Source organism: Mauremys mutica, chromosome 1, assembly GCF_020497125.1.
Source record: "Mauremys mutica isolate MM-2020 ecotype Southern chromosome 1, ASM2049712v1, whole genome shotgun sequence".
NCBI lineage: Eukaryota > Metazoa > Chordata > Testudines > Geoemydidae > Mauremys > Mauremys mutica.
Genome location: NC_059072.1, coordinates 39,598,199 through 39,611,355, shown reverse-complemented (window position 1 = coordinate 39,611,355; position 13,157 = coordinate 39,598,199). Strand labels below are relative to the sequence as shown.

General features: G+C 42.0%; 1 protein-coding gene across 8 annotated transcripts in view; it reads left to right on the top strand.

Moving 5' to 3' along the window:
* Positions 1–7,510, top strand: part of HDAC10 (histone deacetylase 10) — a 30,540-nt gene extending 23,030 nt beyond the window's left edge. For all 8 annotated transcript variants that reach the window (XM_045030996.1, XM_045031022.1, XM_045031015.1 and 5 more), the window contains 4 exons: positions 2,175–2,259; positions 2,857–3,042; positions 4,691–4,850; positions 6,256–7,510. In XM_045030996.1, the coding sequence (XP_044886931.1) occupies positions 2,175–2,259; positions 2,857–3,042; positions 4,691–4,850; positions 6,256–6,281 (457 nt within the window). In that variant the 3' untranslated portion in view covers positions 6,282–7,510. The remainder of the gene's footprint in view (positions 1–2,174; positions 2,260–2,856; positions 3,043–4,690; positions 4,851–6,255) is intronic.
* Positions 7,511–13,157: the final 5,647 nt, after the last annotated feature.

Below are 13,157 nucleotides of genomic sequence, written 5' to 3'. Positions count from 1 at the left end.
ATGCTCATCTAGAGCCCCAGACTCAATGGGTCTCTATGCTGTTCTCTAGATCTGCATGGGGAGAGGAAGTATTTGTTTAGGTGTTGGGCTAGGGCTAGATAATCTTTAATCTCCACCCCATCCTCAGTGCTTAGCGGTCTCACTTCTACTTTCCTTCTTTTCTTCTTATTTATATGGCTATAGAACCTTTTACTGTTGGTTTTAATTCCCTTTGCAAGGTCCAACTCTGCTTGGCTTCTGGGAGTTCTCACTTTATCCCTACACTTTCTTACCTCCAAGAGGCTAGCTTTCCTTGCTGATCCCTCCCTCTTCCATTCCTTGTAGGCTTTTCCGCTTTCTCTTAATCACCTGTTTGAGATGCTTGCTCATCCAGCCTGGTCTCCCACTCTTCCCTACAAATGTTTTCCCCTTGCTAGGGATGCAGGCTTCAGATAGTTTCTGCAACTATGACTTAAAGTAATTCCAAGCCTCCTTCATCTTCAAATCCTTGAGTTCTTCAGTCCACTTTCTTAGCACACTCTCACCTTAATTGTTTAAAGTTAGTTCTTGAAATCAAGGGCCCTTGTTGCAGATCTATGTTTGTTTCTCCTTGCATTTAAACAGAATTAGCTCATGATCATTCAAACCAAGGTTGTTCTCTACAACCAGCTCTTCTATGAGGTCCTCACTACTCACTAATATCAAATCTAAAATGGCATCACCTCTTGTTGCTTCAGCAACTAGTTGGTGAAGAAATCAGTGAACTATCACATCCAGGAAAATCTGGCCCTACTATTATTGGTATTACTTGTCCTCCAATCTATATGTGGGAAGTTAAAGTATCTTATAATCACACAATTTCCAGTACTATTTATTTCATTAAAGAGGTCTCTAGCCATATCCAAATTGTATCCTGGTGGTCTGTTGTACACCCCAAGCACTAACCCAGGGGAACTTCTAGAAGCTTTCTTCCCCAAAGTGATTTTGGCACAAACAGACTCTATCTTATCTATTCCATCACTTCTAATGTCTTTACAGTCTGTCTTATCATTTAATATACAATGCTACTCCACCACCTTTGCCTTTATTTGTCTTTCCTGAACAGCACATACTCTTCAATACCTGTACTCCAGTCATGTCTACAATTCCACCATGTTTCTGTTATCCCTATAATATCTGATTTCACTTCCTGCACCAATAATTCTAGTTCCTCCATTTTGTTACCCGGGCTCCCTGCATTGGTATACAAACATCTTAATTGTTGCTGCTTGGCTTCCCCCACATTCCTCGCCCGATTGGGTATGGTCATTCTACTGCCAGTATCACCTATCTGACTGGTATCAGCATTGTTCTTCCTGTTAATGTACATTGTCGTACCCACCGCTGTTCCTTTTTCCATTCCTGTATCCTTTCTTATTTGATTTTCCTCCCTCTCAATGTTAAACATGCGCATCTTCCCTAAGTTCCTGGTTTAAAGCTCTTTTAATGAGTTGTGCCAACCTCCATCCTAGAAGTCTATTTTCCTCCCTACTCAGGTGGAGTCCATCCCATGAGAACAGTCCTCTGTCCATGAATGCCTCCCAGTGGTCAAACATCCCAAAGTCCCACTTATAGCACCACTGCCTGAGCCATCTGTTGATCATCATAATCTTATCTTGCCTTCGTTCTCCTCCTCTAGTGATAGGCAGAATCCCACTGAAGATCATCTGAGCCTTCATTTCCTTAAGCATCTTTCCCAACCTGACATAGTCTCCCAGTTTTGCTACTGTGAAAGTAGTTATTTCTTTATTGCATACTATGAAAATGTGCTTGCTAATCATATGTGGGGTGCGGGGAAGAAGAGTCAAATGGACAATTCTTTATTGAAGGCCAACTTTACATATCAATATCCTTCTTCTCCAGATCCTCTTTCCACTAAAAGTGGCTAGATCGTTATTTTCTTAGAAACTTTAATACAAAAAATTTGAGATTTCAGTTTTAACTGGTATTGACCTTTTTTAATCTTACTTTTCATAATTTAAACAAGGGATTACAATGATTCAGAAGTGTTTGCTGCTGAGATAAATTTCTATAAGGGGCCACGAATATCATCCAAAGAATAATTTTAATATCCACTTTCACTAATTTTGGTAGTAGTCTTTATTATCTCATTAGATGTTGTTGATGAAATAGCAAAATGTATTTTTTATCTACAGAAGAATACTTTTGATGAACATTTGCCAGAAACAACAAACTGAAAAGATTAACTCCAAATACTATATTTCTCTGAACTGGAAAGAGGTACATTAAAAAATTCTGGAAACCAAATAAGATAAAGGACATTTTTTTTTCTTTTTTAACTAAGTTAGGATAGAATCAAGTATATTTACTAGTTCGTAAAACTGACAGTAGTGTCTAAGATTATCAGTTTGATTCAAGTTTTTACTAATGAAATTGGGGGGGAAATTTCAAAGATACAAATGGGAGTTAGACATCTAACTGCCATTGGGCTTTTAAAAATCTCCCCTTTTTATCTTTTTTTCTCCATTTGTGAACAGTGCATCTTAGGCACCAAAGTTGTGACAGCTTGAAGAAGGTTAAAATAGCCTCTGACACTAGGCCCGGAGGGGGGGAATTGTAATTAAAGGGGAGATGAATAATACATGCTGCGTAATTAATACAATGTATGATTCATATGAAAATAGGAACACTACATGGGATCAGACATGTATCTTGTTTCCAACAGTGGTCTATTCTAGAAGTTTTTTATAGTTCTTCTCCTTTATTTCTGTGTTTTTTTGTTTTTGTTTTTTTTATAAAATCTCTGTTATTTTGGTACATACAGGGATTTTTGGAGTCTCACATAAATGTTAAACTGTTTTCTGTTTCTTGTTAAAGGATGCTGAAAGAAACAATTTCTTTTGTGCTGTACTTGGATTCATTCTTCCTGTAGCATACAGCTATCAACCTGACTTAATGATAATAGTCATTGGACCAAACAGGAGCCTTGGTGTAAATGGGATTTCTCTGCTTACTTGTTTACTGCAAGGATTAGCCGAGTCTCGAATTCTTGTGGTAATACAGGTAAGAAGTGGTGCTAATCTTGATTATCCTAAAATCCTTTTAGCTGACAAAAAAGAAACTATTCTATTAAGCACCATTGTCTTGAGTAGAAGTAACAGTAGGCTATCATCCTCATTATCAGAGCCTCACCAGAATACATTGTGCTGGGAGATATTCAATTTTATTTAGCCAATTCCCTTTAAAATAACTAAAACAAAACATAGCAATATTTAAAAAAAAAAAAACCTATATAAAAGAAGGCTATATAATGGTAGGAGCGAGTGTGTGTGGCCTAGTCCAAGTCACTAAAGATCAGATTTGTAAAGGTAGTTAGATGCCTAAAGATGCAGATAGGTGCCTGCTGGAATTTTCAAAATCCTCTGTGCACTAAATCATTGAGGGTTATATTTTTGAAAATCTCGCTAGGCACCTGGTCTGTAAGCATCCAAATACCTTTACAATGGTGGCTCTTACTCTTTCTGTTCCACATATGTAAAACTGGAATAATACAGCTTTACTTACCACAAAGGTGTTATGCACTTTAACTCTTTTTAAGATAATTGCATAGTAGGTGCTATTATAAGTACAAAATAGTAGCAGAATTATATAGCAGGAAAGAAGCAAAGTGAACAAAAAGAAAAAGTGGAAAATGTAAGTTACCATGAATCCATTTACAGACTTACTGACAAGTACTTACGTGGGGTAAATGTACCATTTATTTATTGTTTTAATGTAGTGAAATACATAAAATGGAATCTCTTTCTTGGAAACAGCCCCAGTTAGGGACATGTTATTTCTCAAGATGTCTATTAAGTGATCTTACCATACTTTATTGTACATTTCTCTAGAATTTTCTTTGAATGTACTGTGCTATGATATTTAAATTTTGTGAACTAAAATAATCTGTACATTGATATACAGTATACTGAAACATAGTATATTTGTGCACACTGATTAGGAGCATGCAGCTGGGAAGAATTATTGAGAGTCTGAAGGATAGGCTGAGAGATGAAAGAGGAATTTAGATGGACATGTGAGCCTCTAATGAATGACTGAAACAAACAGATTTATATTAACCCTTAGCAGGTAGTTCCTATAATAAAAATGTGGAGATTTGATATAGTGTGCTTGACTTAGAAGAACTAAAATCCATGTTATCCCTTTTCAGTTAAATTCAGTAACATTATTGAAGAATGAAAATAATTGGCATGCTCTTCACCATTAATCATGAGCACAGAAAATGTTTTCAGTGACTTTAGAACATTGATTTAAACTGTTAAAAGATTCCAGAAATTTTTTATAATGTCATGACTGGTCAAAGCAAAATAAATCACTATTTATCAGTGATGGAAAATACAGTGATCTATGAAGTAAATAAGACCTATTTTTCTCCATTTTTTCCATCTTTAATTCTGTGCTATTTCTTTTGTCTCATAAAAGAGTAACTGAGAGGCCATTTGTATTTGAGATAAATTAGTTTTTTAGGAGTTCACAGTATGAATTCCTTCATTATCTGCTTCAACTCCTCCATTGGTAGTACTTTCAGACTTGAAAACTGAAAGTTACTCATTGTTACTACTGATACTGTCAACTTCATTACAATATTGCATTTTGTTGTTGGAAACAAATAGAAGTTTGCTTCACCACAATATTATTTTTTTTAAAATAGGACACAGAAATAAAACTAGTGCAAAGTGTGGCCAAAGCCTTATCGGGTGTTTCTACACCTGACTTTGGAGCCTACGCACCTGCTTCCCAAGAAAATGTACTTGAAATAAAACGATTAAGAGACCAACTTCAACAGGAATGGAAAATGCTTCGATGTTCAGGTAAGTAATCTCTTTGTAGTTCCGCTTCTTGGTACAGTTAGCATGTTTCCGAATAGGTTATAAACTTACTAAGGGTTCAGTTGTGTACCATTAAAGTCAATGGGAGTTTTCACTTGAATGGGAGCAGGATCAAGACCTTAAATGCCTGATGAGATCTGTCTTTCTGGTGTTTGCATCACTGAAGTAAGAAAGCACTAAATTCAGTACCACAGTGGCTGCATGGAACATGGAATGCAGCCACTTCAAGTATTTAATGTTAAGCACTCACATTGAAAAGTAGTTTTCATATAAAATATAGTATATTCAGTGAACAATTAAGAGACACACAGGCTCTGAATCTGTTAATCTTTTTCAGAATATGGCTCAGAGTCTTCTATCACTTATTCACCTGTTTACCTATTCTCACATGAGTAGTCCCATTAAACTTCATAGAGTCTACTCATGTACTCAGAGTTAAGCACATATATAAGTATTTGCAGAATCAGGGTCCGGGTTGGTACAGGACTCTGACTTTTAGCAGGGAAATATGTTTTCAAATTTCTAGATCCAGAAAGCTTCCTCTTAGCCAATACATGTATGTTAGGGAAAGGGCACACCATAATACCGTGTTTTATCCAGCAAGTGGGCGGTTATGTTAACGCTTTTGCTTATTTATGTCAAGACAGAGAGATCCCACAATCATCTGCAAAGCAAAATGTAGCTTTTGGCAGTAGTGAATATAAAACCTGCCAAAAGCAAGATACATAAATATTTGTCTTGGGTACAAGCTTAGGAAGAGCCTTCCCACCTGTTGGTACCTGGAATGTGGTAAACCAGAGATAAGGAAAGGTACAGAACAAGAAGTTACGAAACTGGTATGAACTGGTGGGTTGGGTCTTAGGTAACATATAAAGTGCTTTAACTTATAAAAGCCATGACATAAAAGTAGTTTTGGGGAAATATCTTTTGAAGTGCACTTACTGAGCAAGGTGAATATGCTGTGAGATAAAAATTGCTTCCCGAAATGTCTCTTTTGCATATTATACAATCTTGCTTTAGGCAGTAAACTGGCTGAGCTTGGTTATTTGGTCTCTTGAATACTTTTAATATGGAACCAGAACTGTAGTCAATCAGTTGGCTATATACTTTAAACACTCTCTACTAAATAACTTTTTGTTTTGGAAGGGAGGGGAAAGGGAACAAGTTTAGACAAACAAAATTAAAAATGGGGATGCAAACACCCTCTTCCCCCTCCCCCCCCCAAAAAATAAACCAAACCAAACCAAACCAACAACCCTGCAGCTGTTTGTGGAAGTGGTTGAGATCATCTGACCAGCTCCTATAGACAGTAAAATGTAATCTGGATTTTTGGGATTCTGCTGTGTAGGTTCATTAATAATTGCGCTTTTGTTTTTTCTCTTTGTAGTAAGGGACTGGATTTCTGGAAGCTGAGGTCACTTGACTACCTTTGGGCTCTATCATTTAACACATTTCATCATGACAGAAGGAAAAAGTGTGTCACTTTTGGTTGTTTTCTTTTAAATCAATGAACAAAGAGATTATCAAGATATGGCCACAGCAAGAGCCATTCACAATTGTTTTATGACTTTTTTATTAAATATTTTTGTTTAAAAAGGCCACATTTTCAAGGAGAAAGGAGCCTAACAGCCCCCAGAGATCTGGCTCCAGCTGTGTTCTATAGAAGTTTTGTCAAATCTGCAAAACGTTTTGGTCCAGTGACTCAGCCTTTACTGAAAATTTCTGACTAGCTCTACTCTTAAGTTAGTTAGGCACCTGAGATTTCTAAGTGACTTTAGATGCTTTTGAAAATTTTACCGAAAGTGATTACTTGCATGCTTAAAATGTAAGCATATGCATGTGTTTGCAAGATTGGGGCCCATATGGGGATCTATCACATAACAGTACTTATGTCCTAAACAATCTGAATATCACAACTTTAAATTGTAGTGGTATTTTGTTAAGATGGGTCTTACATGGCTATTCGTATTTTGGATTTTCTAGCTCATACTGACTTTTGACTTGAGATGGGCAGGAAAAGGTTTTCCCCTTCTGCGAGAGTTTTTGAGATTTTGAAAACTTTTACTGTCCCAAATTGGGATGAAATGTCAACATCTCAAATTCTCATGAACCAAAACATTCAAATCAGGTCAATCGAAACATTTCATTTTGATTTTTTTAAACTATATATTAACTTAAATTTCTAAACAAAAATTTGTTTTAAATTGGAAAATTGAACTTTTTTTTTTACACAAAAAGTCAAAATGGGACATTTTAACCATTTCAAAACTAATTTTACCATTTCTAAAAATTGAATTTGTCTAAACCCACCCTTTCCTGCAAAATGTTTGTATCAAATGATCAGCATTTTCTGATGAAAAAACATTTTGTTGAAAAATTCTCAACAAGTTCTACTTTTGACCTGCCTTCATTAAATTGTAATATTCTATAGCCAATGCTTGAATGACACGAAGATTGTAGTATTTTTAATATAAATAATGAGGTTCTTGAGCTCTTGATCAAATTAAGTAGAAGATTTTCAAGTATATTTTTTCAGTAGGATTACTTTGCAGGTAATGTCAGAAGATTGTTTCTAAGGTTGATATGTATTAGAAAGCCAACTATTATAATATACAATAAAATGATGGCATTCTTTGCTATAACTTTGTCTACACAAAAATATATTGGAAGTGTAAATGCTAAAAAGTGTGATGCAACAACAGCAATCAGCCTAAAAATAAACCACCAGCCTTAGTTTGAAAGGAAAATCCAATTTAAGGTATTGGTTTCAAATTATCAATAAGGTGAACCAAAACAACATACAGAGTTCTTCAAAGCACTTTGCAGTAACCAGCAGTGGATATGAGAGGGGCACCTAAAACAAGGCAGCATAGTCTAAGGCAGGGGTTCTCGGCCTTTTTCTTTCTGAAGACCCTCAACAAAGTATTAAAAACTCCACTGCCCACTTGTGCCACAATAACTGTTTTTCTGCATATAAAAACCAGGGCCAGAGTTAGGGGGTAGCAAGGAGGGCAACTGACCAGCGCCCCACACCATAGGGGGCAAGGTGAAAGCTAAAATTGCTCAGGCTTTGGCTTTGGTCCCAGGTGGTGGGGCTTGAGGCCCTAGACTGCAGTCCCATGTGGCAGGATTTTGGCTTTCTGTCCTGGGCCCTAGCGAGTCTAATGGTAGCCATGTTTGGCGGACCCCCTGGAACTGCTTGCAGTTCCCCAGGAGGCCCTATGCCCCTGGTTCAGAACCACTGGTCTAATTGATGAGCCTACTTCTGGGGGAATTCTGAAACAAAAAATTAAAAATTCTGCAACAAAAAAATTAAAATTCTCCGCACAATGCTTTCAAATTCTGCATATTTTATTTGTCAAAAACACAATATAATCACACCAGTTTCCATTATTTTTGGTCATTTATTTCAAAATACCTGTCAGCAGGTATGTCTGTAGCAATACAGACAACAGAAAAGATTCAATATTTTTTTTGACAAATAGATTCCTTACTAGGCATATTAATACAGAACTCTGAGTAATAATTCATTTAAACTATAATGCAGAACCATATTTCCCGCACCCCCGTGAAGCAGTGCAAAGGCTGGGGGGAATCAGGGGTAACGGAAGAGCAAAACTTGGAGGGTTGTTGGGTGTGGATGGGAAAGGTATGGAACAGGGTTTTTGGGGGGTGGGGTGAGACTGTTAGGGAGCTTCCCCATGCCTCTCCCATTCAGTCAGGCACGTGTCCCTCCACCTCCACTCAGAAACCCATTCCTCCCATCCTCATGTGGCGCTGCACCCCCTCCCTATCCTCATGTGTGTCTGTGCCCCTACTCAGACACCTTCTGTCCCCCATCACCATGTGGCCCTGCACCTCCCTCCCCACTATGTCCCTATGCCTCCACTCCAATTCAGCAATGGCCCCAGTCTGTCTTCCCCTACTAGACCTTATGAGCCCCAGTCTGACCCGCCCCCCCAGCCCTCCACACTGTCCCCCCATAACCCCTGTCTCCTGACCTGGCCCACTGGTAGAAGGCTCTGCAGGCTCTTTCTCTTCCCTAGCTTGCTGGGAGCTGCTGCTGTGTTCTATTGCCAAAGCGCCCTCTGGTGGGCAAAAGGCTACACTGCAGAAGTTATTTTCTGCTGGGAGTCGCTGCTGTGTTCTGACACTACAGCGCCCTCTGGTGGGGAAAAAGGTGGAACTGCAGCAATTTTTCAGCAGAAGCTTTTTTTCTGCACAAAAGTTAAAAATATGCATGGCTAATGAATTATGCACGTGTGCAGTGGCACAGAATTCCCTCAGGAGTGAAAAGGACTAGGTGCCAAAACTCATAAATTCTATTCCAAAGTGCTACACTCTGTTGCCTTAATACTACTTAACATATACAGCATGTCTCATCCAAGAATTTAAAACTATTTTACAAATATTCTTTATGCCTTGTATTCCCTGTACCATGATTTAAATAAGTATCACTGTTCCCATTGTTCAGGTCGCAAAATTTGAAGCTCTGAGAGATTTAAGTGTCTTGCCAGAAGCTACAAAGTGAGGGAGTGGTAACACTATCATTAGAACTCAAGTTGCCTGACTGTGTCCCATATCTCATCGAGAGACTTAAACTGTGTCCCATGCAACCCACTTATTTCCATTATTCCTGTTTGTGTGTATATAAAATAGGGATAACTTATTTATCTTGTGCTTTGAAAACATAAGGCAATGTAAAATTATTATTGTTACTAGGGGCAGATCCAAGAGCAGCACTACAAATAGACAAGTAAACATTGCCCCCTTCATCTTAGCTCTGCTGTCTCCAAAAGCCAGCAAAATCTTAGTTTGGCAGATCCAGACCAAACAGAGCAGGAGAAGCTTGTTAACGATAATGCTTAATTCAGTTTTTAGTGGACCAAAATATGGCAACCCTTGAACTACTGGATAGTGTGATACATGGAAGCAAATGATGTACATGAATGTGTCCCAGACAAAAAATGTTGAGCTGGAGTTAGTACAATGTACCTGAAACTGAAGAGGAAAATACCTTTGAGAATTAAGCATCTTTGGGGCTAAATCACTGTTATGAAAATGTTTAGAAAGATCATGTATACAGGTAGCACAAGGTATCATTTTAATGTACATGCTAATTTTGTAGCTTAGAAATCAAGTAACACATATACCTTGTTATAACTTGACACTTTTTTCACTAACAAATACACATAACAAAATGATTATTAAAGATACAAGTCTTCTGTAGCACTTCTTTCACATATTTTTAGTAAAAGCCCACCAGAATAAAATAAAAGAATTCACTAAGATTGTATTCTTTTATTTCGGTTTCTAACATAACATTTGGCTTCACATTACTGAAAGAAACAGGAAACTCACACAAAATGGCTTATCTTTTATTTCTGGTGTTTCAATGTCTGAAAGCCAGTAAATTCAAAACCTGAGGTTACACTTTTTTTTTTTAAAGGCATGGAAATGCAGAATGGAGGTACCCATTCTTCTGCCCTAAATCAAGACAATCATCTGTTTGCAGGTCAAGCAGTTTCAAAACTGTTCCACTGATCTACCCTGACTACTGACAGAGGGAAGAGAGGAGTTTAAATAGTACTCGTGGGGGAATTCTGCACCACTATGTGCATGCAGAATTCATGTCCCCCACAGATTTATTTAATTTCCTGCAAAAAAATGACTTTCTGACAGGGAAGCAAATGGAAACTGCAAGAGTGGTCAGGCGCCCCTTTTCAGCAGCATGGGCGCATCATTTCAGGCACCCAGAACAGCCAGCAGAGACGTAAATCACTGCGGCGGGGAGAGGAGGGGGATGCCCCAGCTGGTGGCTCCTACCCTGTACTGGGCTTAGCTGCTATTCCCAGCTGGGCTGGTGAGGACAAGACTTACTCTTCCCCTGCAAGGAGTGATGGGGTTTGGGTCAGACCCACCCCCAGAAACCATCCCTGGCTGCAGGAAGCTCTTCCCCCTTCTTGCCCCTCTCACTCCTAAGCCATGGGAGGAGGGGTCACTGAGGATGGGGAGTTACTCCCCCATCCACCCAACCCCCGTGCATCTGGACCCCCCCATGTCCAGGCCCACCTGTCAAGCCTCACCTTCCCCAGAACTCCCCGCATCCAGACTCCCACCCTGCCATGCCTCACCCTCTGCATCCGGAGCCCCTCTGCACCCCGACCCTTCCTGCCGAGCCACAAACCCCCACACCCAGGCCCCTATGTGCTGAGCCCCATCCCCCCACATCCATCCCCCCGATGAGCCCCAACCACCTTCACCTGGACCCCGCTGCAGCATCCCATTGCTCCTGTGCCCAGAACCCCACAATGAGCCCGCGTGCATCTAGCTCCTCCCTGCACTTGGGAGCTGGAGTGTTGCCAACTGTTTAATTGCACAAACCCAAACAGCCTTACCCTGCCCCCTGCCATTACCCTGCCCCCTTACCCTGCTCCCTGCCATGCCCCTTCCCTGAGGCCACGGCCCTGCCCCATTCCTTCTCCAAGGCCCTGCCACCCACTCACTCCATCACATCACTCGCTGTCCCCCACCCACACTCCCTTTCACCGGGCAGGGGGTTGGGTGCGGAAGGGGGTGTGGGCTCTGGCCTGGGGCTGAGGGGTTCAGCGTGTGGGAGGGGACTCCAGGCTGAGCCTGGGGCAGAGTGTTGGGGTGCAGGATGGGGTGTGGGCTCTGGGAAGGAGTTTGGAGGTGGGAGGGGGCTTAGGGGTGAGCAGGGGGTTGGGGTGCAGGAGGGAGTGAGAGGTGCGGGCTCCGTCTCGGCGACGCTTACCTCAGGCAGCTCCTGGAAGCGACTGGCATGTCCGGCACCTAGACTCAGGGGCGGCTAGAGGGCTCTGTGCGCTGCCCCTGCCTGCAGGCACCGCCCCCGTAGCTCCCATTGGCTGGGGTTCCTGGACAATGGGAGCTGCGGAGTTGCTGCTCGGGGCAGAGGCAGCACACAGAGACCCCCTGGCCACCTTTGTGTCTAGGAGGCGGAAGGACATGCCGGTCGCTTCTGGGAGCCATGCGGAGCCAGGGTAGGTAAGGAGCCTGGCTTAGTCCCGCTGTGCTTAGGATTGGACTTTTAGTGGCCTATTAAAATCTCCCAGATTGGTTTCAGTAGCCACCAGGAGATCGATTCTGATTGTGGGAGGCTCCTGGCCAATCTGGGAGAGTTGGCAACCCTACTGAGCTGCCTGCATCGATTGCCCCATACAGAACCCTCTCCCCCACACCTGGAAGCCCCCACACTTGGATCCTGCCAGGCTGAGCCTGTCTACCCACACCTGGTGCAGAGGGGCAGGACCCTGCGGTGTTTCTGGGGCAAGCCCGGCACTGGCACTGTCAGGGTTGGGTGTAGCCTCTGTGTCTGTGGGTGGTGCTGCAGGGTAATCTCCGTGCAGCCAGTGGCCTGTACTCCCCACTGCCATGCTAGAGTAGCGTTGCCTGGTGTACAGTTTTCGACAGGAAAGTCTGGTCGAATGTCTGGTTAGCACTGCTGACTGGACACTAAGTTCGGTTATCTGCACTAACCAGCCTCTGCCATGTGGGGCAGGGGAAGAGCAGCAGCTGCTGGAGTCTGGGGGAGCACTCAGGAACGGCTCCCTCCAGTGGGGAGAGGTACCGGCAGCTCCCCCTCCTCTACCCTTCCCCACTCACCCCTCCGCCCCTGGAGAACGCCTGCCCCCCCACCCCCGTTCTGCACCAGTCACCCATCTACCCCTGCAGCCCTGATCACCTGGTGGGAGGTGGAGAGCAGTGAGTGGGGGAGGGGCAGGGCCTCACGAGAAAGAGGTGGAGCAAGGGGAGATTCTGGTGCTCAGTGCCTGGTTTTCACACCTTAGAAAGTTGGCCACCCTGTGCTAGAGCCACCACATTTATTCATTGACAAATAAAATTTGCAGAATCCTGCAGAATTTTAAAATAGCGTGTGCAATTGTTTATTTATTTATTTGGGTGCAGAATTCCCTCTGGAGTAGGGTGACCAGATAGCAACTGTGAAAAAAGGGTATAGGGGTGGGGAGTGGGGGTAATAGGCACCTATATAAGAAAAAATCCCCAAAAATGGGTCTGTCCCTATAAAAACAGGACCTTTGTTCACCCTACTCTGGAGCAAACAACAGGTTGATCTGGAGCATCCCTGTCGATGCAAAACCATCCCACCTTTCACAGCGACCTTAAATACGCCCCACAGTTACCAGCAAAAAGAAACAACCCAAGGCCAACACGTGGCTTTACACCCCGCTTCCCACGCTGCCCTTTAACCTGCCCCAGTACACCGGCCATGGGAGCCCCTCCCGCCCT